The sequence below is a fragment of the Oryza sativa genome, chromosome 2 (genome assembly GCF_034140825.1).
Source record: "Oryza sativa Japonica Group chromosome 2, ASM3414082v1".
Lineage (NCBI taxonomy): Eukaryota > Viridiplantae > Streptophyta > Magnoliopsida > Poales > Poaceae > Oryza > Oryza sativa.
In genome coordinates this window covers 13,624,922-13,651,408 of record NC_089036.1, presented here as the reverse complement: position 1 = coordinate 13,651,408, position 26,487 = coordinate 13,624,922, and the positions used below count along the sequence as shown (strand labels likewise).

Below are 26,487 nucleotides of genomic sequence, written 5' to 3'. Positions count from 1 at the left end.
CTAAAATCATGTTTTGGTGAGTTTTTGAAGTATTTCATTCCGGTCAAAAACATCTCTCCTGTGTGGGCCAATATTGGCATTAATTGACAAAAGTTCGTCGCGCGAATCACGAAGTGAGTTTTTGCCACGAACGCACCCAATACACTCCAATATGTCCTAAACTCATGTTTTGGTGCTTTTTGAACTATTTCATTCCGGTCAAAAACATCGCACCTGTGTGGGCTAATATTGGCATTAATTGACAAAAGTTCGCCGCGTGTATCACGAAGTGAGTTTTTGCCACGAACGCACCCAATACACTCCAATATGTCCTAAAATCATGTTTTGGTGCTTTTTTGAAATATTTCATTCCGGTCAAATACATCGCACCCATGTCGGCCAATATTGGCATTAATTGACAAAAGTTCGCCGCGCGAATCACGAAGTGAGTTTTTGCCACGAACGCACCCAATACACTCCAAAATGTCCAAAAATCATGTTTTGGTGTTTTTTCAACTTTTTGATTCCGGTCAAAAACATCGCATCCGTGTGGGCTAAAATTTTCCAATATTGTCGTTAATTGACAAAAGTTCGCCACGCGAATCACGAAGTGAGTTTTTGCTACGAACGCACCCAATACACTCCAACATGTCCAAAAGTCATGTTTTGGTGCTTTTTGAACTTTTTGATTCCGGTCAAAAACGTCGCACCCATGTCGGCCAATATTGGCATTAATTGACAAAAATTTGCCGCGCGAATCACGAAGTGAGTTTTTGCCACGAACGCACCCAATAAAGTCTAATATGTGCAAAAATCATGTTTCGGTGCTTTTTGAACTTTTTCATTCCGGTCAAAAACATCGCATCCGTGTGGGCCAAAATTTGCCAATATTGGCATTAGTTGACAAAAGTTCATCGTGCGAATCACGAAGTAAGTTTTTGCCACGAACGCAACCAATACACTCCAATATGTCTAAAAATCATGTTTTGGCGCTTTTTGAACTTTTTCATTCCGGTCAAAAACATCGCACCCATGTCAGCCAATATTGGCATTAATTGACAAAAGTTCGCCGCGCGAATCAGGAAGTGAGTTTTTGTCACGAACGCACCCAATAAAGTCAAATATGTCCAAAAATCATGTTTTGGTGCTTTTTGAACTTTTTGATTCCGGTCAAAAACATCGTACCCATGCCGGCCAATTTTGGCATTAATTGACAAAAGTTCGTCGCGCGAATCATGAAGTAAGTTTTTGCCATGAACGCACCCAATACACTCCAGTATGTCCAAAAATCATGTTTTGCTGTTTTTTGAAATTTTTCATTGCGGTCAAAAACATTACACCCATATCGGCCAATATTGGCATTAATTGACAAAAGTTCGTCGCGCGAATCACGAAGTGAGTTTTTGCCACGAACCCAACCAATACACTCCAATATGTCCAAAAATCATGTTTTGCTGCTTTTTTAACTTTTTCATTCCTGTCAAAAACGTCGCACCCATATCGGCCAATATTGGCATTAATTGACAAAAGTTCGTCGCGCGTATCACGAAGTGAGTTTTTGCCACGAACGCACCCAGTAAATTCAATATGTCCAAAAATCTTGTTTTGGTGCTTTTTGAACTTTTTGATTCCGGTCAAAAACATCGCACCCATGTCGACCAATATTGGCATTAATTGACAAAAGTTCGCCGCGTGAATCACGAAGTAAGTTTTTGCCACGAACACACCCATTACACTCCAATATATCCAAAAATCATGTTTTGGTGCTTTTTGAACTTTTTCATTCCGGTCAAAAACATCTCATCCGTGTCGGCCAAAATATGCCAATATTGGCACTAATTGACAAAGGTTCGCCGAGCGAATCATGAAGCGAGTTTTTGCCACGAACGCACCCAATACACTCCAATATGTGCGAAAATCATGTTTTGTTTCTTTTTGAACTTTTTCATTCCGGTCAAAAGCATCGCACCCGTGTCGGCCAACTTGGCATTAATTGACAAAAGTTCGCCGCGCGAATCACGAAGTGAGTTTTTGCCACGAACGCAACCAATACACTCCAATATGTCCAAAAATCATGTTTGGGTGCTTTTTAAACTTTTTCATTCCGGTCAAAAACATCGCACCCTCATGTGCCAATATTGGCTTTAACTGACAAAAGTTCGGCGCGCGAATCACGGAGTGAGTTTTTGCCACGAACGCACCCAATACACTCTAATATATCCAACAATTGTTGAAATGCCTTTGTCACAAAACAAATACACTTGTGATAAAGAAGAGTTGTGCGATGCTTTACTTATATCCATGCCAGAACTAGTGAATGATGTTAGTTCTATAGTAGAGCCACTACGTGTTGAGTTTAAACATGTTATTCACATTGCTAGCAAGAATGAAGAGTTTAAATTGCTATATTCTTTAAATACTTGGGGTTATATTCAATTTGATGATCTTTATCCACTCAACTGTTTAGAGAAGAAATTATTTACTAGATTTGAATTGCCATGCCCTTTTGATGTGATTTTTCATATTATTGGCAATTATGATAGTAAAGAAGAATATAATGTGCATCGAGTATATATTTGTTCGAATTTGACTATACCTCTTTTTCATGATGAAATGTATTGTCTTGAGGACCTCATGTGCATACGTAATTCTCTATCAAGTTCCTCTAGTCGTTTAAATGAGTTACAAGTTGGTTTGCAAGAAAGGGAGTGTTGTGGTTTTTCGACTAAAAAGATTTCAGGATCCAACCATATGGCTGTCAAGAAATGTTCCTCACCGGATGTTGTGATAGAAAAAGATAAGTTCAAAATGCTCCATGTCAAGGTGAAACCGAGAACGGTTTCCAATCAAGAAGGGGAGGATGATGAGGACACAACTAGTTCGAATATAACCATGACTACCTTATGTATTAATCAACCAAAGGTACATATGTTCTACATTATATTTACATGTTATATATTTGAACAAATGTTGCTACACAATGAGTTTTGTGTGTTTTTGTTTGCAGAGGTACTTGTTTGGGCGAAGGAAAAGAGACCGAGCATAATAAATGCATGGATGATCAAAGAAGTTGATTGGTGCCTAAACCAAGACCTTCTCCAAGTCTACGTCTACCTCACCACGTCACTTTTGGCCCATAGAAGACAAGAGATCAAGTTGTACACATTTTGGATTCGGATTCGGGCCTCCTGACAGCATCAACTTCAAACGGACCTAGCCGCTGATCTAGAAGGAGTTTCGGGGCCCATGAGTACTTGTTGGAAAGCTTATAGAATCTACTTTCAGATGGTTTTGGTCCCACATCAAAAATTTTACCGAGCTGCCGGGTATCTGCAAAACAAACCACGTACCTCATCCAGTCCGAATTTGACTTGGGTTTTGGGCCTTGTAATTGTGTCGTGAGCTTAGCCCAAGGGGGTGTGCTCCATAGGGCAACCCTAGGACGTCCCTAATCACATTTATTCAGTAGCCGTCATCGTTTAGAGTCAGGTTTTGCTTAGATTATTCTGTCAAGAACAGTTTCGCCGCTAGATCGGTTTCTAGAACCCCAAATTCGTGTGCTTAATCATTAATATGCAATTTGATTGCAATCTATCTTGTTCTTGTTTGTGTTCTTAGATTTGCATGCAGGGATTAGCCTTCTCGGCGAGGTCAACCGGGTTTCGGCACGGCTTATAACTGTGGGCCCTCGGTTTTACACATCGAAAACCCCATGTGTCTTACAATACCATTCCCTGGATCAGTAGATGGTACACACATGGCACAGTTGAATATCTCAAGCTGACATCGATGTACAGGTTGAATTGTACACATTAATAATAAAGGGTAGCCCAAATGGGACCCAAATAGACCGAGCATGGTCATGTACATTGCAAAATACCAAAAGAAGTAGATGAGATAGCGGAAGAGAAGCAGCGGCGGTCCAACGTACTCCACAGGCATCGACTGGTGAACCTAGGTCCTGACTCCACCGTCTTTGACACCTCTTCATTAGCATAGTTCCCAAATGATCGACTCCAACTCCTTTCTAAAAGATTTAGTTAAGCAATTGTGAGTACCAACCGTACTCAGCAAGCCACCACTACGGAATGCATTTAGTGCACACAAGGGTTCAAGGATGGCTTGGTTTATTTGCATAAAGCTAGGTTTCACAAATCATTTCACAAACCTGTGACCTAGCAGTTTTAACTGAAAACAATGTTAAGTTGAAGTTGTCATTAATCCGTGAGGGTTCATCCACCTTCCCCAAGCCTCGCTTGGTTCGGTTTACCCTCGCATCCAGTTTTTCACATTCTTAACATCATCATGACCTTCCCGCCTATCGGGCAAGGTCACACCACTTTCCTTATCTAAGCAAGATTAAAATCTATAAGGCTACTCAAGTGTAGTACAAGTCCCGGCGCTCAATAACCGCGAGCACGGCTATTCAAATAGATTTGATTTACTCACACTGCAGTGGATGTACGCTTTTAATCCCGCACTCCGCAGCTTGCCCAACACATGAGCCTAGTCCCAACACATGAGACTTGCCATGGCCCGGTTTTTCAGTCATTCTCGCGTTTCGGCACCCGTTCCAAGGACTATGGATCCCCATTACACTCCCGGCACAACAACCACCTCGAGCCAGTAGTGAGGAGAGTTCTGGCGCTCCCGGGATCACAATGGGTTATATTACATATAGATTAGGTGTGTTTTAAGTTTTGCCGCGGCATCCAAACGATCGATCCACTCGATCCTTCACCTCCATCACGTCACCACTTCGGAACCACCATGACAGGGGTGCCGCCCCATGAGAATTTACTTAGTCCACCGGGTCTATACCCACTCAAGAAGTGCGGTCGTACTCTAATCGTTTTCTGTATAGCTTCTTGACTCGGTCCTTAATTGACCAGGGTCGGCGACTAGCCGTTTCTAGAACCACCCATATTCTATCCATGCCGCCCCAGTCGAAAACATTTTGTTTAATTAGGTTTTTGGTTTTCGCAAAGGTTTTTGCTGCGGGTGGCGCTCATGTCTCCACCCGCCTTCTGGCAATCACTCTCGATGAGTGACCGCTACCAACACATCCATACCCAATTATTATGGAGTGTACAATCGTCTATAATTATAAGCAGTACTAAGTAATGTCAATAATTGACCACGCATAAATAATAGACTCAGGCAACAAGGATATATAAAGGTAACAATATCAAGGATGGTTCACATACAATTTAGGCACGCCATTTTATAATTAGCATGCAACTTTATTTATAAACAAAACATTTATAAACTGGGTTCAATATGCTCAAGGAGGGGAGCGTAGTGACTTGCCTTGCTTTTAGAAATCGGTATCTTCGAGAAATCCACGATCGACGAATATCCGGAATACTCGATACGTGGTTAGCACGAGAAAACCATATAACAACCTCCAAATAAAGTACCAATCAATTCAAACCAGCAGTGTCATTGGATAGATCTCGATTTTAGAAGAGTTTCGGAAGTTGAATGGAATCAATCGGAGTCACGGTTTGCAAGATATGAATTCTCGAAGATTAGATGATTTATAAATCGAGGAAAAGGATACCCAAAATAGGATTCCTTTTATTTTCGGAAGAAATAAACCCAAGGTGATCCTCTAGATTGGAGGAGATATATTGGACTTGGGTGGAGATGAAGACTACTGATGGGCTACTGCCCGAAGTTTGGAGGAGGGAGAAAATACAGACTTTCAGAGAGGAACTTGGGTTCTGGAGAGATGTAATATGGACTTTGGTGGATAAAGGGGCTGAAAGTGGGCTCTGTCCCGAGGAAGACAGAGGTATGCAAGCTAGACTTTTTGGTAGTTTCCAGGTCAAAGGAGGTCAGAGAGAGGAGTCAAGATGGTGGAGCCCTAGTGGGTCCCACTGTCCCTTTCTTTTCCTTTCCTTTTATTTCCTCTCTCTCTTAACCTGATCTGTTTCTCGCTTTCTTCTCCTCGCATCTCTCTCTCGATTCCTTCTCTGCCTCGGTTTCCTCACGCGTGCCCGAGAGAAGAGGAGTGCCGGCGACGGGGGCCTGGTGCTGGGCGGCGGTGGGGGAAGGAGAAAGGAGAAAGGGAGCGGCGCCGGTGGGGAAAGGGAGGCCGGGGCGAGGGTCGGCGACGGCGCGGTGACTGGGTGCCGGCCCGTGCGACGGCAGCCTGGAGATGGCCCGGCGGCGTCGGGGAAGGAAGAGGGCCGGGGCACCAGCGGCGCGGCAGGAGGCGACACGGCGGCGCTCGGCGCTTGGCGCCGCGGCCTGGCCGGTGACCGATCGCGATGGCGCGGCCTGAGGTGACGGCGGATGGGGAATGGCCTGTGCGGCGACGACGGAGGTCGTCGGGGCGGCGCCGGTTGGACGGGGAAGATGGTCGGCGCGGCGAGGAGGAGATCGGGGCGGCGCCGACCAGAGGAGGCGGAGGTGGAGGTGCTGGCCGCTGGATGGTCGCAGAGGCGGCGCGCGTGGAGGCGGCCACGCGAGGAGGCGGCGCTCCACACGGCGGCGCTCGGCGCTTGGCGCCGCGGCCTGGCCGTTGACCGATCGCGATGGCGCGGCCTGAGGTGACGGCGGATGGGGAATGGCCTGTGCGGCGACGGCGGAGGTCGTCGGGGCGGCGCCGGTTGGACGGGGAAGATGGTCGGCGCGGCGAGGAGGAGATCGGGGCGGCGCCGACCAGAGGAGGCGGAGGTGGAGGTGCTAGCCGCTGGATGGTCGCAGAGGCGGCGCGCGTGGAGGTGGCCACGCGAGGAGGCGGCGCTCCACACGGCGCGGCGGCGTCCCCGTGCCGGTGAAGACGGCGACGGCGACAACTTCGGCAACGGGGTTGGAGGTGGCGCCCGCGCTCGAAGGTGGCACTCGTGCGTTCGGCTTGGCCGGGCGCGGGGATGGCACTCGCGCGGGGCCGATCTGGCCGTGCGTGGTGGCGGCCGAGACGGGGCGAGGAGGTGAAGCCGACGAGCTGCTCCGAAGGGCGGCGCCGAGGCAGTGGCGGCGGTGGGTGTTGGCCCAGGAGAGGAGCAGAGGTGGCGATGATTGGAGGGGGCGAATGGTGGGGGATAGCGGGCATGGCCACGGTTTTGCTTGGTTGCGGATGGCTTCTAGGAGAAGGATCGACACAGTGGTGGAAGGGTGATGTGGCGCGCGTCCATAGGTTGGACGGCGGCGGCGCGGGCCCGGGTGTCGTCATCGACACAGTGGAGGGGAGGTGCGAGGCTGGCGGCGTGAACGCAGCTCACGCGGACGCTCGTCTGCGGCCGATGGAGAGCGAGGATGCAAGGCGTGGACGAGGAGTAGCGACGCTCACGCGGGCGACGTCCTGGGAGGCGGCGAAGTGACCATCGGTCACAAGGCTTCCCCGAAGCACGTGTCGGCGGCGGATGGGATGGACGGCGATAATGTGGGCCCCGAGTGTCGACATCGCTACAGGAAGGAGGCTTACAAGATAAGCTTCGCTGTGAACTAGCTCTCCAATTCGGTGTGGACTCAGTTTTCTCGTTCGGTGTGAACCACTCACACTGTGTTCTTGGTGTTTGGGGAAGAGATTTGGGAGGTGCTTGGTGGGCTAAGAGCACGGTGCAGGAGGGAGGCCGTCGTGCGGGGCCCTCGGCTTGAAGGCCGTCATCCACCCACGGCTGGGTTGGTAGGGGCACGGTCAGTGCACGGCGCGGCACTGAGCGCGGTGCGGTGCGGCTCGGTGCAGGAGCGCGGTGCGGCGCACGCAAGGAGGAGCGGCGCGGCACGGCACGGTGGCTCGGTGACCCGGTGCGCCAGCCTCGCCCGACTCGGCATTTTGCCGAGCACGTGGCGGGCGGCGTGTCAGCCTGCTGGCTGAGGCAAGGAAGGAGGGGGAGTAGACTTGGCTGCAAGAGAGAGGGAGAGCTGGTGAGGGAGCAAAGACATACTTGTGCTGGGGGGTGAGTTGGGCTGGCTGGAAAAGAAGGCCCAACAGAATGGGGACTCTCTGTATTTGTAAGGATTGGAATTGGGAAGAATTTTGTATTTGGAATTTGTAGATGAACTGTATATTGGTAACTGGACTGAGAATTTGTAATAGGACTATATAATTGGACATTTGATTTGGCTCTGGATTGTCACTAGTGGCTGGGGTTTGGATTGGAATTGTTTTGGCCGCTTAGTTGCCCAAATACTTGATTTAGGATTTCTTTGCGAGCGATCGAGCGAACGAACGACAACAATGCCGGGGAGTTTTAGAAGCGACGCTTGGCATACAAATCCATTGGACGCGATAGGGTTCCAAAGGTAGGGCAATATCGACGAGGAGTTCAGGAGCGGCGCATGGCGCACAAATCCATTTGGCGCGGTAGGGTTTCACGGGTCGAGATAGAATGGAGGATAGTTGAACTTGCATATGACAAATCAATTCGCCGAACAATTTTAGGGTTCTGAGCGAGTGGCCAAACTCGGTAATTTCGAGCAAGAGGGATAGGGAAGAAAGGAATTCGGGGAGAGCCGAGTCGAATAGACGAGATGGCTCAGGTTCAACTCCAGTGTTCAATCGGTCTGAGGAAAAAAGATGTTATGACAAAGGAAAGGCTTTCGGGGCTTCGATTAGCTTCACCGAAACGCTTGACAAATCAGTCGGAGAGGAAAGATGACAAGGAAGGATGTCGATTGGAGAACATCCTTTAGGTGGATCGATTTAATCGCGGTATTCCAACGATTCAAGGAAAGGATGTTGTATTGCAATGGTATAGGAGGATTGAGAGGGAACCGATGATGGATATTACCCTGAGAGGAGATTCCGGAAAAACTACTGAGTTTGAGTAATTCTAGACGCTAGAACAATCGGTTCGGGAGGATCCGATTGAGAAGGAGGATCGAACTACAGAGTTTGATTCCGGGGGAAATACAACATGGATTGGGATTCACAAGGATGGATTAACCGAGATCTTTGGCACAAACAAATAAATGCACACAAACAACACAAATCCCATTATGTAGGTCGGCTAGGCCTTTCAAGGAGGAAAACTAGACTTTTTCCTGAATTCTTTTCAAATAAACTCTTTTAAGATTTTAGTTTGTAAATACAGTTTTGCTAGTAAATTCCCTCTAGTCTTTATTTGTAAAATAATTCCCAAACACTTATAATTTCAAAATAGGGTTTCCAAAAGTTAACTAATATTAGCCCTCATTTGTAAAGATAGTTTTCTCAGGGAAATATCTCTCAAAGTATGTTTTCTAAATATTTAGTATTTGTTTCATTTATAAAACAAATACCTCAAATAGGTTTCTAATTCATAGAAAGGGTTTTCGGAAAGACAAATGGTATTTGCAAACATTTTCTTAATTAGTATATATTTCATAATCATGGTTCTTTTATCAAATAATATCAGAATGTAAAATAAATTTTGTCCCTAGATTTCCATCCTCGTGGTCCAAGCGTAACCGAAAAATGGGAGATAAAGTCCAATAAAAGCCAGCACGACGGATTTTGGAAAAGATTTTTGATTAACACGAAATTTTGATTTCGCAAATAAGGACAAAAATTTTCAGGGTGTTACAATAACCAGAGGAGACATGGTGCTGCGATTGCGAGGCTCAGTAGCGTGTTCGTTCAAAAGCCGGATCGAGTTGTGTCGTGACTCCGCCCAAATCGACTGTTTATCAACACCTATCGGAAGATCGGGACCTAACTCCCTCATCATTTTTGCCACGAACGCACCCAATACACTCCAATATATCCAAAAATCATTTTTTGGTTCTTTTTGAACTTTTTCATTCCGGTCAAAAAATTCGCACCCACGTGTGCCAATATTGGCATTAATTGACCAAAGTTCACCGCGCGAATCACGAAGTGATTTTTTGCCACGAACGCACCCAATACACTCCAATATGTCCAAAAATCATGTGTTGGTGCTTTTTGAAATTTTACATTCCGGTCAAAAACATCGCACCCACGTCTGCCAATATATGCCAACAGTGGCATTAATTGACAAAAGTTCGCTGCGCGAATCACGAAGTGATTTTTTTTCCACGAACGCACCCAATACACTCCAATATGTTCAAAAGTCATGTCTTGGTGCTTTTTGAAATTTTTCATTCCGGTGAAATACATCGCACCCACGTCTGCTAATATTAGCATTAATTGACAAAAGTTCGCCGCGCGAATCATGAAGTGATTTTTTGCCATGAACACACCAAATACACTCCAATTTGTCCAAAAATAATGTTTTGGTGCCTTTTGAACTTTTTCATTCCGGTCAAAAACATCGCACCCACATGTGCCAATATTGCCATTAATTGACAAAAGTTCGCCACGCGAAGCACGAAGTAATTTTTTGCCACGAACGCACCCAATACACTCCAATATGTCCAAAAGTCAAGTTTTGGTGCTTTTTGAACTTTTTTCATTCCGGTGAAAAACATTGGACCCACGTGTGCCAATATTGGCATTAATTGACAAAAGTTCGCCGCGCGAATCACGATGTGATTTTTTGCCACGAACGCACCCAATACACTCCAATATGTCCAAAAATAATGTTTTGGTGCTTTTTCAACTTTTTTCATTTCTATCAAAAACATCGCACCCACGTATGCCAATATTGGCATTAATTAACAAATCCTCGTCGTGCGAATCACGAAGTGATTTTTTACCACGAACGCACTCAATACACTCCAATATATCTAAAAGTCATGTTTTGGTGCTTTTTGAACTTTTTTCATTCCGGTGAAAAATATTGGACCCACGTGTGTCAATATTGGCATTAATTGACAAAAGTTCGCCGCCCGAAGCACGAAGTGATTTTTTGCCACGAACTCACCAAATACACCCCAATATGTCCAAAAATAATGTTTTGGTGCTTTTTTAACTTTTCCATTCCGGTCAAAAACATCGCACCCACGTGTCTCAATATTGGCATTAATTGACAAAAGTTCGCCGCGCGAAGCACGAAGTCATTTTTCGCCATGAACGCACCCAATACACTTCAATATGTCCAAAAATCATTTTTTGGTGATTCTTCAACCTTTTCATTCCGGTCAAAAACATCGCACCCACGTGTGCCAATATTGGCATTAATTGACAAAAGTTCGCCGCGCGAATCATGAAGTGATTTTTTGCCACGAACGAACCCAATACACACCAACATGTCCAAAAATTATGTTTTGGTGCTTTTTGAACTTTTTCATTCCGGTGAAAAACATCGCACCCACGTGTACCAATATTGGCATTAATTGACAAAAGTTCGCCGCGCGAATCACGGAGTGTGTTTTTTCCACGAACGCACCAATACACTCAAATATGTCCAAAAATCATGTTTTGGTGCTTTTTGAACTTTTTCATTTTGACAAAAAACATCGCACCCACGTGTGCCAATATATGCTAATATTGGCATTCATTGACAAAACCTCGCCGCGCGAATCACGAAGTGATTTTTTTCCACGACGCACCCAATACACTCCAATATGTCCAAAAATCATGTTTTGGTGCTTTTCGAACTTTTTCATTCCGGTCAAAAACATCGCACGCACGTTTGCCAATATCGGCATTAATTGACAAAAGTTCGCCACGCGAATCACGAAGTGATATTTTGCCACGAACACACCCAATACGCTCCAACATGTCCAATAATCATGGTTTGGTGCTTTTTCAACTTTTTCATTCCGGTAAAAAACATCGCACCTACGTCTGCCAATATTTGCCAATGTTGGCATTAATTGACAAAACTTCGTCGCGCGAATCACGAAGTTATTTTTTGCCACGAACGCACCCAATACACTCCAATATGTCCAAAAATCATTTTTTTTTTTCATTTTGAACTTTTTCATTCCGGTGAAAAACATCGCACCCACGTGTGCCAATATTGGCATTATTAATTGACAAAAGTTCGCCGCGCGAATCACGAAGTGATTTTTTGCCACGAACGCACCCAATACACTCTAATATGTCCAAAAATCATGTTTTGGTGCTTTTTGATGTTTTTCATTCCGGTCAAAAGCATCGCACCCACGTCTGCCAATATTTGCCAATATTGGCATTAATTGACAAAACTGCGCCGCACGAATCACGAAGTGATTTTTTGCCACGAACGCACCCAATACACTCCAATATGTCCAAAAATCATGTTTTGGTGCTTTTTGAACTTTTTCATTCCAGTCAAAAACATCGCACCCACGTTTGCCAATATTTGCAAATATTGGCATTAATTGACAAAAGTTCGCCGCGATAAGCACGAAGTGATTTTTTGCCACGAACGAACCCAATTCACTCCAACATGTCCAAAAATCATGTTTTGGTGCTTTTTGAACTTTTTCATTCCGGTCAAAAACATCGCACCCACGTGTACCAATATTGGCATTAATTAACAAAAGTTCGCCGCGCGAATCACGAAGTGTGTTTTTTCCACGAACGCATCCAATACACTCCAATATGTACAAAAATCATGTTTTGGTGCTTTGTGAACTTTTTAATTTCGGTAAAAAACAACACAGCTATGTGTGCCATTATTGGCATTAATTGACAAAAGTTCGCCGCGCAAAACACGGAGTGATTTTTTGCCACGAACGCACCAATACACTCCAATATGTCCAAAAATTATGTTTTGGTGCTTTTTGAACTTTTACATTCTGGTTAAAAACATCGCACCCACGTCTGCCAATTTTGGCATTAATTGACAAAAGTTCGCCGCGCGAATCTCGAAGTGATTTTTTGTCACGAACGCACCCAATACACTCCAATATGTCCAAAAATCATATGTTGGTGCTTTTTGAACTTTTTCATTCCGGTCAAAAACATTGCACCCATGTCTGCCAATATATGCCAATATTGGCATTAATTTACAAAATTTCGCTGCGCAAATCACGAAATAATTTTTTTCCACGAACACACCCAATACACTCCAATATGTCCAAAAATCATGTCTTGGTGCTTTTTGAACTTTTTCATTCCGGTCAAAAACATAGCACCCACGTCTAACAATATTTGCCAATATTGGCATTAATTGAGAAAAGTTCGCTGCGCGAATCACGAAGTGATTTTCTCCACGACGCACCCAATACACTCCAATATGTCCAAAAATCATGTTTTGGTGCTTTTCGCACTTTTTCATTCCGGTCAAAAACATCGCACGCACGTCTGCCAATATTGGCATTAACTGACAAAAGTTCGCCACGCAAATCTCGAAGTGATATTTTGCCACGAACACGCCCAATACACCCCAACATGTCCAATAATCATGTTTTGGTGCTTTTTCAACTTTTTCATTCCGGTAAAAAACATCGCACCTACGTCTGCCAATATTTGCCAATGTTGGCATTAATTGACAAAACTTCGTCGCGCGAATCACGAAGTTATTTTTTGCCACTAACGCACCCAATACACTTCAATTTGTCCAAAAATCATTTTTTTGTTCATTTTAAACTTTTTCATTCCGGTCAAAAACATCGCACCCGCGTGTGCCAATATTGGCATTAATTGACAAAAGTTCGCCGCGCGAATCACGAAATGATTTTTTTCCACGAACGCACCCAATACACTCCAATATGTCCAAAAATCATGTTTTGGTGCTTTTTGAAGTTTTTCATTCCGGTCAAAAGCATCGCACCCACGTCTGCGAATATTTGCCAATATTGGCATTAATTGACAAAACTGCGCCGCACGAATCACGAAGTGATTTTTTGCCACGAACGCACCCAATATACTCCAATATGTCTAAAAATCATGTTTTGGTGCTTTTTGAACTTTTTCATTCCGGTCAAAAACATCGTACCCACGTCTGCCAATATTTGCAAATATTGGCATTAATTGACAAAAGTTCGCCGCGCGAAGCACGAAGTGATTTTTTGCCACGAACGAACCCGATTCACTCCAACATGTCCAAAAATTATATTTTGGTGCTTTTTGAACTTTTTCATTCCGGTGAAAAACATCGCACCCACGTGTACCAATATTGGCATTAATTAACAAAAGTTCGCCGCGCGAATCACGAAGTGAGTTTTTTCCACGAACGCACCCAATACACTCCAATATGTCCAAAAATCATGTTTTGGCGCTTTTTGATGTTTTTGATTCTGGTCAAAAGCATCGCACCCACGTCTGCCAATATTTGCCAATATTGGCATTAATTGACAAAACTGCGCCGCACGAATCACGAACGGATTTTTTGCCACGAACGCACCCAATACACTCCAATATGTCCAAAAATCATGTTTTGGTGCTTTTTGAACTTTTTCATTCCGGTCAAAAACATCGCACCCACTGTCACGCCTAGAAATTTAACCCAAATTTCCAGACTATTTTGCGTATTAAATCCCTGTCCAGGACTAGCCAAGGTACACAAAACGACAAGTAATATACAGTTCCAAACGTAAATAAAGCGTAAAATACTTACAAAAGAGGCACTTAGTCCTCGCACCGAAACGAAAGCAGCAGCAGCGGAAAAAGGCGATCCTAGCGGGGCTTCAGCTCCACTCCACAGGCAAAACTCAACTGGGGTCTGAGCCTTGGTCCTCTAACTCCATCTCCAGCTCAGAAGCACTACACTTCTGAAAAAGGGGGAATAATAGCAAGACTGAGTACAACCACCGTACTCAGCAAGCCACACCAACGATGCAGACGTGCAAGGGGATACAAGGAGGGGTTTGTGGCTATTTGCATAAAGGCAGTTGTAAAACATTTTATTGAGCAAAACAGTAAAACTGTTGAGTAATTAAAGTAACATTAAATCTCCACTGATCAACGCTACACCACGTTGAACAGGCCCAACCAACCCACCTGAACTACAGTGTATTGGATCGATTTATTAAGATGGGACTAATCACGGTGAATCTGGTCGACCGCCCATAACCGCGGGCACGGCTATTCAAATAGTTTTACTCTGATCAGAGGTGTACAACTGTACCGACAAGACACAGCCCCACGACACGTTTCCGTGCGCCGACATGCCACCACGACATACCGGAAAGAGGCCGTGACAGGACCCTTCGCATAACCCCCTCTAACCAAGCACACCACACCTCAGGTTTCACCCCCACTCCTCGCAAGGCAGCGGGCAGTCCCCTCTTGTGCCTAGGTGAATCCGGAAGCCGCATAGGCCGTCACAGGGCCCATCCAAACTCCATCACGCCCACCCTTGCCTGGATGCGTCGGCTAGAGGAAAGCTACACTACAAGCCCAGCCGTTGCCCACGCTGGCTTGTGGTAAGTACGATAAGTTCTTCCAGGGCATCCCGCGAACCGGTCCTTAACTGCCATGGGTGCGACCAACAAAACCATGCACCCACAGCCCACCATTCAGTTGCATTTTAGTTGGATAATTACGACCATGAAGCATGGCCAGATGTCTCGAGCACGCAACTCACTCTGATACTAAAAAGGTCTAATACTGCAATTATCCCATCGACTGAGCTAGTGGTAATTAAGCATGGCTAAGCATATAGTTCTAGCTAGGTCATCAAAGTAACACAAGCTAGGCGATTTATTACCCATGGTTGACAAAGGACAGATATCAAGTAAACATGGCACAAGCGAGCAGATAGGTAAAACCCTGACCCCATGTAATCAGCAAAATATGCATATTTATTTGCAAACAGTAAAACATTTGTAAATTAGGATCAACATGCTCAAGGGGAATGTGTGACTTGCCTTTCTTCTTCAAACAATCTTCCGAACTCTTATCCTTGCGACCGCGATCTTCCGAAACGGCGGGAACTACACGCTGGCACGCAAAACGAGGAAAAACTCTATTCCAAGGAAACAGTACATAAAAAGTAAACAAACATGTAGAGCTCAATTTTAGATGAATTTTGCAAGTTGAATGGCTCAATTCGGAGTTCGAATGAATTAGATATGAATTTTAGAAGTTTTGAGCCATTTAAATGAATTTCTAGAATTAAACTCGATTTATTGCGCAATTATTATTTAATTTTACAAAGGAAATGGACCTCGCTGACGTCAGCAAGGGGCGGCCGGCGCCGACACGCGGGCCCCACATGTCAGTGAGTCAAAGGGGGAGGGCGCACGGTGGACATGGTCCAGACGTGGCCTCGGGTGCGCGTCCACCACGTGGACGGCCCAGATCGGCCTGAGCCGATCGGGCGGCCGAGGGGAGCGGCAGCCAGGGGCACAGGCGCGGCACGAAGCCGGCCCGGCCAAGCCAAGGCGCGGCGGCGGCATGCGGCCACCGGCGGCAGCAGCTGGCGACGTGGAACGGCGGCGGGCGGCTGGCGAAGAGGAAAAGGAGGAGGGAGGCGGCTCACCGAGAGGCGCGGCGACGGAGGGAGCGGCCGCGGAGGGAGGCGGCGGCGCTCCACGGGGCGAAGACGACGGCAGCGATTCGGCGGTCTCCAACGAAGGTGGAGGAGCGGCCGGGGTACGGGGGAGCGCGGCGAACGCAGTAGAGGCGGTGGTGTGGCTTGGTGGTGGCTAGGGCGGCGGTGGCGCGCTGCCGGAGTCGGCAAAGTGGCGGTGGAGCTCGGGTTCACGGTGGAATCGGTGCCCGGGTGGTTTATTGCGGAAGCGGAGCGGTGGACGGGATGCGGCAAAGCGCGGCGAGGCCGGCGATGCAAGCGGCGCGGCACGGGGACGGCGGTAGCGGCGGCAGCGGCCGGCTGGAGTCGGCGGCTTCGGTGGAAGGAGGTGGTGCGCGTGGCGACGGTGCTTCGGAGGCGGGGAGGGGAAATGGAGCGGACGCCGGGGTGTGGCACGACGCGGCGAAGCCGCTGGTGGCGGTCGCGCGGAACGACGGTGGTGGGAGCGGCTGTGGCGACCGGCTGGAGGGTCGTCGGCGAGCGGCGGCGGGAGGTGCGACGGTGGCGGGGTGGTTTTCGTGCACGGGAGGGCTTGGGAGAGAGGGGAAAATGGACAGGGAGGTGTGGGGAATGTTTTTATAGGGGAGGGGATGCGGGATCGAGCCCGAGAGAGGTAGAAACCGGCCGGCAACGTGGGAGGAGAGAGAGATGCGGGAGGCGGCGACGTGGCCGGATTTTGCGGGGAGAGTGGGGGGAAACGGCGCGGACGTGGGCGACGACCGCGTCCACGCACGCGCGGGAGAGGGAGTCGCGCGGGAGAGGCGGCGACGTGGGAGGATTTGGCGGCCATGGCGGCGGTTGGGGATGGAGCTGGAGGTAGGAGAAGAAGATGACAGATGGGGCCTCGGGTCCCACCTGTCGGGGAGAGAGGGCAAAACGGGTGAGGGAGGTAAAGCAGACTTGAGGGAGAGAGAGAGCCGAGCGGGCCGAGGGAGGAGGCCGGCCCGAGAGGGAGAGATAAGGGGCGCGCGGGCCGCGGGAGAGAAAGGAGGGATTGGGCCGAAAGGGGCCCAAAGAGAGGAAGGAGGATTTTTTTTCTTTTTATTTTAATTGATGCAATGATCTTTGTGCTATTAAAACTATTTCTCGAGCTCCGAAAATTCACGGAAAATTCTGGAGAGTACATTAGGGCACAAAGAATATTACAAAATATTCCCGGCCAAAGATTTTTTTAAAGGAAATTTTAATTTCCTCTATAATTTCACTTGATTAAATTGATTTAACTTTTAATATAATTTCTAGAAATGCATTATTAATTGATTTTTAATCCCGAACGAAAATCGGGGCGTTACAAATCTACCCCCCTTACAGGAATCTCGTCCCGAGATTCTGGGATGGCTAGAAAGAAAAACTGGGGCTGGCAGGCGGTCTGACTGATTTGCACACTGCATTGTTCCTTTCTGATTCAACTGACCGATTCCTCAATGGTCCAAACCTGCACGACTGAACTGACCGGCATTGACCATTCTGTTCTTTTGCTCCAAACAACTGAACTGACTGGCCTCATTGGATTCGACCTTGGAGTTCTGGCGCCCCACAAGACTAAACTCTGTACGAGTGATCTGGCTGGTTTCAGCTCTGCGGTCCTGTTGCTCCCAAAACTGAACGGATTGGTTCTGCTTGAACTGACCCAGACTAGGACTGCGGATGCTCGTGAAACTTTCTTATCTTGGGATGAACTGTTGATGCTAGCAACTTGATAACATGACAGTTCACCAAGTTGGCTAGAGAAGGATGGAGTTGTTCCTGAATCTTGCATCTGGCATTTGTAACTCATTGATCCTACGTCCGCTTGAATTGGTCCTGGCTCGAATGACAAGTAATTCCAGGAAACCTGCTTGACCTGTCTTTTGTCTGAACTGCAACCGTCTGCTTGACCTGTCTAAGCTAAGCGGTTGAACTGGCCTCATGGGTGTACCTTAGAATTCAATCGGTTGCCCGGGGATCGGCTTAATTCTTCTGATACCTTGCAACATGCTTCTTCAAGTGCTACCCTGATTGCGGCACTGGTTGAGCCTTCAACTAAAACAGCGACGAAGTGAGGCAAAACTCTTCTCCGAGACCTACCCCCCTTACAGGGAGTAGTCTTACTTTCGCGTGGCTGGGATCGGTTGAACTGTTGTCCTTCAAATATATTCAACACTTCTCTGTTTTGCGAAGAGCCCTGACTTTGAAAACTAAAAACTTCGCCGATCGATCAAAATAGAGTAACAACGATGCACTTTCATCCCATTAAGATTTGGAACTTAACCCTCAGTTGCTGATAGGAAATTCCACATAAGGAAATTCTCATTTAGCTTATGATCTTTATAACTCTTGACTACTTCCCCATCAGTTCTACGGCTGGCATAACTAGCATGCTTCTGGACTGACGTCGGTGTCGTATGCTTGGACATATTGCATAGTCGACATTCTTTGAAGCACACATTGACCACTTAACGGATCAAAATCAAGAGTCCTTCTCATGACATAACCCCACACGTCGATTTTTTTTTGACTCTTCCTGGATTGATGAACTGTAAACCCTGCAACTGCTTTCGCAAAAATACTATAGTCTGCACGACTGCCGGAAATTGACTTTGATGCTGCCGAGAGTTCCTGTTCTTTGATCATAACAACTTCGCCTTCATATGTTCGGTAAAGATGTTCCGTTGAAAAGGGATTCTCTACCATATACCCTACTGACTACACATTTCTGGACTCGACTCTATATACTTCTGACCCATGTATTGGAACAATTTCTCTTTCAACTTCTGGGAAACCTCATGAGAATTTTTTTCTGGAACTTATAGCGGTTGCCTTGAACTATGGAAACCATTCTTGTTTCATAATCACACCACTAGGGTGTAATTGCCGCTTACCATTCTCTAACAGTTTCCGAGGCTAGAGATTCCTTGTATGATGTTACTTCCGAATATATTTTTTTTCGTTACTCCTTACACTTGAATACCCTTGGTACTGCCTTTAGAGAGATTTCATAGTGTCGAGCGCCATGGATCCAACCATTGTCACTTTCAAATATTCCATCCCTCTTTTCATTTGAGTACCACTGAGGCTGCCTTTAGAGAGACCTCATCATGTCGAGTGTTGAGGGTCTAACCATTTTCACTCCGTTGGTTAACCATTCCTCTATTGGCTCGCAAACAGGTTTTGGAGCTCAACAAAATTGCGATGAGTTAGAAGAGAAACTCTTGGTTTCTTGTGGCACTGGCAGATACACATGTTAAATTGCTTCTACATGCTCAAGATGAATCATAAAAGGAGAGGAACTGGCTGACTCATATTTTATTCAATATTTCCTTTTCATTACATGGCTGCCATAAACATATATGTACAATGAGAAGTACTACAAAATCAAACCATTGTAGACTGCTGCTGATTAGAACTGCCTTTTAGACCTGAAAAGTAGAGGTCTTGACTGGAACTATTGTTGCTTCCATCATTCAAACCTGACTGACTTGTCCCTTTAGTTCCTACTAGCTGAAGTCTCACCGGGAACGTTGCTCTGCTTGTTGGTCTTCGATGGTGGAGTAACAACTCTCTTGACTGCCGTAGCAGGTGGGACTTCTTACTCGCGGGGTTGCCGAGCGGTGGTTTGTCGATGGGCCTCCGGATTGGAGCAATACGAGGTGCATTGCTAGAACTGACAACAGTCGAGCGACCTGGTGCTGACGACACTTGCTGCGGGTGCTAACGAAGGAGCATACTGCCTCTTTGTAACTGTAGCGAGCTGTTGTTCTCCTAGCATTGCTTACCCTGCTGGCGCTGGTGCTGTAGGCTTGAAACGATGGCCGGTGGAACAATGCGGCCTCTTACGGTGCCCTTGACGATGATCCGTTGAGGCGGAGGTTGCACATTCAGGTGTCGATTGGGGTCGTGGGCAGTGCTGGTAACTTGTGGATCACGACGAACTGCCTTTGCTGCTCTTGGAAGAGGACAATCACTGAAACAATGTCCTGGCTTACGACAGTTGCGACAGAATCGACTTGCTTGGTCCCGGGGTGCAGGCTTCTGATTATGCACTTTGGCAGCTGAAACTGGAACAAGCAGCGATTTATGAACATCCCTAGCGACGTTGCTTCTTCCATGGTTGGCTTCCACCGGGGGTGGAATTGGAGGAAGAGCAGAAGGATTGTGACCGCTGTTGTCGATTGCCATTGGTTGACGAATGGGTTGCACGGTTGCCCCTTGTTCTTTCTTGGTCTTAGCTATGACCGCGTTCAACTGACAGTCCTTAGGCACATGATCTGTTCCTTCACACAAGAAACATGTGATCTTCCTTAAAGGGCATGCATCTGAGTAATGGGTATATTCACCACAGCGGCATGTGGGGAGGCATAAACTAGCAGTGTGTCCGACTATCCCACATCTAGCACATGCTTTGAACTTCAACTCTCTTTCCCTGAAACTGTTAAAGGTCGCATCATCATTGTCATCATTATCATCATCGTTGTCGTCATCGTCGTCAGCAGAAAACCGTTCTCCTGATTCATCATCCTTGGGTCTGGGCGGACCGTACTTTATGAGATGACGGGTTAGCTGACGCGCTCCTCGGAAGGTATTTCTTCCTCTCTGACGCTTGGGTATCCTTGCTGCGTCTTCAGGAGTAAATTCTGAACCGGCGATGATCATGGTCCTGCCATTATCCATCTTCCATATCACTGTCCTGTTCGCTCCAGAGTTGGGCTGCAAAGTACCATCCTTCTTGTCGGTAGACTGACTTGGAGCTTGGTTACTCCCTAGGCACTGCTTCTCGTCTTTTTCAGGTGACCTAGCGAACACCTTCCATGGACAGTTCCTTACATAATGACCTTGCTCACCACAGTCATAACAGGTAGCACTTACTTTCCTTTGGTCTGACGTTGACTTGGCTGTCGTTATCTTCGGGGATCTGGACCGCATTTTGACATGGGTCTTCGGTGCCGATATTGGGAACTCCTGACTCTGACTCTGATTCGGGTTCCGGGCTGGCATCTGATCTCGCACCGGCGGTGGGTGACATTGACGTGACTCCTGACATTGTCGTTGCATCTGTTGCATCTGGTATATTTGGTACCAACGTCGCATCTGTTGTAACAACTCTTCCACTGTCTGAGTTTGATTAGCCATGACTTGGGGTTGAGGCTGATCTTCAAGAGGCTGACGTGGAATACTATTAGAATTGCACTGAGTTGCCCCATGAAACTAACGGGGTCTTGATCCGATGAAATTGTCCCTCATGCGGACCATCTGCTGCAGGCACCAGAGGGAGGGGGAAAAAGGAGGGGTTACTAGAGATGAGGTACTAAACCACTTGCCTATTGATCTGTTGTGAATGGATTTTATGATTCAAGTTGTTTAAGCAAACAACCTAGTATGGTCGCATCCCCACCAATGATGCAAACCATACCCCTACACACAAGCAAGCAACACACGATCTAGAAGCTAACGAAACTACCCTCTAGGGAAGGATTGGGTTTAGGTAAACTTCGGGAAAACTCTTCTTGATCTTCGCGGGACGACGACTCTGGGCTGATCTTCTTGCTCCTTCTGCGCGAAGCTTGAGATTTGACTTCTGAACAGACACGAAACTGACGGTTTGCCCTCCACGTTTGACACTAAAAGAATTGGAGGGACAGGGAGGAGAATTTTGAAAAACCGTTTGACAAAGAAATGCCGAAGGGCGAGAGGAGACATTTTGCAAATAGGGTTTTCAGAAAACTTGTCTTTACGGTTTGACCATTTGGCTCAACCTACAGTCGAGTTGGCTCTGATACCACTTTGTCACGCCTAGAAATTTAACCCAAATTTCCAGACTATTTTGCGTATTAAATCCCTGTCCAGGACCAGCCAGGGTACACAAAACGACAAGTAATATACAGTTCCAAACGTAAATAAAGCGTAAAATACTTACAAAAGAGGCACTTAGTCCTCGCACCGAAACGAAAGCAGCAGCAGCGGAAAAAGGCGATCCTAGCAGGGCTTCAGCTCCACTCCACAGGCAAAACTCAACTGGGGTCTGAGCCTTGGTCCTCTAACTCCATCTTCAGCTCAGAAGCACTACACTTCTGAAAAAGGGGGAATAATAGCAAGACTGAGTACAACCACCGTACTCAGCAAGCCACACCAACGATGCAGACGTGCAAGGGGATACAAGGAGGGGTTTGTGGCTATTTGCATAAAGGCAGTTGTAAAACATTTTATTGAGCAAAACAGTAAAACTGTTGAGTAATTAAAGTAACATTAAATCTCCACTGATCAACGCTACACCACATTGAACAGGCCCAACCAACCCACCTGAACTACAGTGTATTGGATCGATTTATTAAGACGGGACTAATCACGGTGAATCTGGTCGACCGCCCATAACCGCGGGCATGGCTATTCGAATAGTTTTACTCTGATCAGAGGTGTACAACTGTACCCACAAGACACAGCCCCACGACACGTTTCCGTGCGCCGACATGCCACCACGACATACCGGAAAGAGGCCGTGACAGGACCCTTCGCATAACCCCCTCTAACCAAGCACACCACACCTCAGGTTTCACCCCCACTCCTCGCAAGGCAGCGGGCAGTCCCCTCTCGTGCGTAGGTGAATCCGGAAGCCGCATAGGCCGTCGCAGGGCCCATCCAAACTCCATCACGCCCACCCTTGCCTGGATGCGTCGGCTAGAGGAAAGCTACACTACAAGCCCAGCCGTTGCCCACGCTGGCTTGTGGTAAGTATGATAAGTTCTTCCAGGGCATCCCGCGAACCGGTCCTTAACTGCCATGGGTGCGACCAACAAAACCATGCACCCACAGCCCACCATTCAGTTGCATTTTAGTTGGATAATTACGACCATGAAGCATGGCCAGATGTCTCGAGCACGCAGCTCACTCTGATACTAAAAAGGTCTAATACTGCAATTATCCCATCGACTGAGCTAGTGGTAATTAAGCATGGCTAAGCATATAGTTCTAGCTAGGTCATCAAAGTAACACAAGCTAGGTGATTTATTACCCATGGTTGACAAAGGACAGATATCAAGTAAACATGGCACAAGCGAGCAGATAGGTAAAACCCTGACCCCATGTAATTAGCAAAATATGCATATTTATTTGCAAACAGTAAAACATTTGTAAATTAGGATCAACATGCTCAAGGGGAATGTGTGACTTGCCTTTCTTCTTCAAACAATCTTCCGAACTCTTATCCTTGCGACCGCGATCTTCCGAAACGGCGGGAACTACACGCTGGCACGCAAAACGAGGAAAAACTCTAATAAAAACCAAAGAAACAGTACATAAAAAGTAAACAAACATGTAGAGCTCAATTTTAGATGAATTTTGCAAGTTGAATGGCTCAATTCGGAGTTCGAATGAATTAGATATGAATTTTAGAAGTTTTGAGCCATTTAAATGAATTTCTAGAATTAAACTCGATTTATTGCGCAATTATTATTTAATTTTACAAAGGAAATGGACCTCGCTGACGTCTGCAAGGGGCGGCCGGCGCCGACACGTGGGCCCCACATGTCAGCGAGTCAAAGGGGGAGGGCGCACGGTGGACATGGTCCACACGTGGCCTCGGGTGCGCGTCCACCACGTGGACGGCCCAGATCGGCCTGAGCCGATCGGGCGGCCGAGGGGAGCGGTAGCCAGGGGCACAGGCGCGGCACAAAGCCGGCCCGGCCGAGCCAAGGCGCGGCGGCGGCATGCGGCCACCGGCGGCAGCAGCTAGCGACATGGAACGGCGGCGGGCGGCCGGCGAAGAGGAAAAGGAGGAGGGAGGCGGCTCACCGAGAGGCGCGGCGACGGAGGGAGCGGCCGCGGAGGGAGGCGGCGGCGCTCCACGGGGCGAAGACGACGGCGGCGATTCGGCAGTCTCGAACGAAGGTGGAGGAGCGGCCGGGGTATGGGGGAGCGCGGCGAACGCAGTAGAGGCGGTGGCGTGGCTTGGTGGTGGCTAGGGCGGCGGTGGCGCGCTGCCGGAGTCGGCAAAGTGGCGGTGGAGCTCGGGTTCACGGTGGAATCGGTGCCCGGGTGGTTTATTGCGGAAGCGGAGCGGTGGACGGGATGCGGCAAAGCGCGGCGAGGCCGGCGATGCAAGCGGTGCGGCTCGGGGACAGCGGTAGCGGCGGCAGCGGCCGGCTGGAGTCGGCGGCTTCGGTGGAAGGAGGTGGTGCGCGTGGCGACAGTGCTTCGGAGGCGGGGAGGGGAAATGGAGCGGACGCCGGGGTGTGGCACGACGCGGCGAAGCCGCTGGTGGCGGTCGCGCGGAACGACGGTGGTGGGAGCGGCTGTGGCGACTGGCTGGAGGGTCGTCGGCGAGCGGCGGCGGGAGGTGCGACGGTGGCGGGGTGGTTTTCGTGCACGGGAGGGCTCGGGAGAGAGGGGAAAATGGACAGGGAGGTGTGGGGAATGTTTTTATAGGGGAGGGGAGGCGGGATCGGGCCCGAGAGAGGTAGAAACCGGCCGGCAACGTGGGAGGAGAGAGATGCGGGAGGCGGCGACGTGGCCGGATTTTGCGGGGAGAGTGGGGGGAAACGGCGTGGACGTGGGCGACGACCGCGTCCACGCATGCGCGGGAGAGGGAGTCGTGCGGGAGAGGCGGCGACGTGGGAGGATTTGGCAGCCATGGCAGCGGTTGGGGATGGAGCTGGAGGTAGGAGAAGAAGATGACAGATGGGGCCTCGGGTCCCACCTGTCGGGGAGAGAGAGGGGAAAACGGGCAAGGGAGGTAAAGCAGACTTGAGGGAGAGAGAGTCGAGCGGGCCGAGGGAGGAGGCTGGCCCGAGAGGGAGAGATAAGGGGCGCGCGGGCCGCGGGAGAGAAAGGAGGGATTGGGCCGAAAGGGGCCCAAAGAGAGGAAGGAGGATTTTTTTTTCTTTTTATTTTAATTGATGCAATGATCTTTGTGCTATTAAAACTATTTCTCGAGCTCCGAAAATTCTCGGAAAATTCCGGAGAGTACATTAGGGCACAAAGAATATTACAAAATATTCCCGGCCAAAGATTTTTTTAAAGGAAATTTTAATTTCCTCTATAATTTCACTTGATTAAATTGATTTAACTTTTAATATAATTTCTAGAAATGCATTATTAATTGATTTTTAATCCCGAACGAAAATCGGGGCGTTACACCCACATTTGCCAATGTTTGCAAATATTGGCATTAATTGACAAAAGTTCGCCGCGATAAGCACGAAGTGATTTTTTGCCACGAATGAACCCAATTCACTCCAACATGTCCAAAAATCATGTTTTGGTGCTTTTTAAACTTTTTCATTCCGGTCAAAAACATCACACCCACGTGTACCAATATTGGCATTAATTAACAAAAGTTCGCCGCGCGAATCACGAAGTGTGTTTTTTCCACGAACGCACCCAATACACTCCAATATGTACAAAAATCATGTTTTGGTGCGTTTTGAACTTTTTCATTCTGACAAAAAACATCGCACCCACGTGTGCCAATATATGCTAATATTGGCATTCATTGACAAAACCTCGCCGCGCGAATTACGAAGTGATTTTTTTCCACGACGCACCTAATACACTCCAATATGTCCAAAAATCATGTTTTGGTGCTTTTCGAACTTTTTCATTCCGGTCAAAAACATCGCACGCACGTCTGCCAATATCGGCATTAATTGACAAAAGTTCGCCACGCGAATTACGAAGTGATATTTTGCCACGAACACACCCAATACGCTCCAACATGTCCAATAATCATGTTTTGGTGCTTTTTCAACTTTTTCATTCCGGTAAAAAACATCGCACCTACGTCTGCCAATATTTGCCAATGTTGGCATTAATTGACAAAACTGCGCCGCACGAATCACGAAGTTATTTTTTGCCACGAACGCACCCAATACACTGCAATATGTCCAAAAATCATTTTTCTTGTTCATTTTGAACATTTTCATTCCGGTCAAAAACATCGCACCCACGTGTGCCAATATTGGCATTAATTGACAAAAGTTTGCCGCGCAAATCACGAAGTGATTTTTTGCCACGAACGCACCCAATACACTCCAATATGTCCAAAAATCATGTTTTGGTGCTTTTTGAAGTTTTTCATTCCGGTCAAAAGCATCGCACCCACGTCTGCGAATATTTGCCACTATTGGCATTAATTGACAAAACTGCGCCGCACGAATCACGAAGTGATTTTTTGCCACGAACGCACCCAATACACTCCAATATGTCTAAAAATCATGTTTTGGTGCTTTTTGAACATTTTCATTCCGGTCAAAAACATCGTACCCACGTCTGCCAA

General features: G+C 47.4%; 1 protein-coding gene across 1 annotated transcript; it reads right to left on the bottom strand.

Moving 5' to 3' along the window:
* Nucleotides 1-5,130: 5,130 nt before the first annotated feature.
* LOC9269366 (vegetative cell wall protein gp1) lies at nucleotides 5,131-20,399 on the bottom strand. The gene is made up of 2 exons (XM_066307616.1): nucleotides 20,058-20,399; nucleotides 5,131-7,073 (listed from the first exon to the last, which is right to left on the bottom strand). Exons 1-2 carry the CDS (start codon nucleotides 20,397-20,399, stop codon nucleotides 5,886-5,888), a joined length of 1,530 nt encoding a protein of 509 aa, XP_066163713.1. The 3' UTR covers nucleotides 5,131-5,885.
* Nucleotides 20,400-26,487: the final 6,088 nt, after the last annotated feature.

What these genes read in the sequence shown, in the direction of transcription:
- LOC9269366 (XM_066307616.1), bottom strand. Translation starts at nt 20,399, where the DNA reads ATGGCAATCGACAACAGCGGTCACAATCCTTCTGCTCTTCCTCCAATT. An exon ending in GGATCATCGTCAAGGGCACC is followed by an intron (nt 7,074 to 20,057) that starts GTAAGAGGCCGC and finishes TCCTTCTCCTAG; the next exon opens with AAGCCATCCGCAACCAAGCA.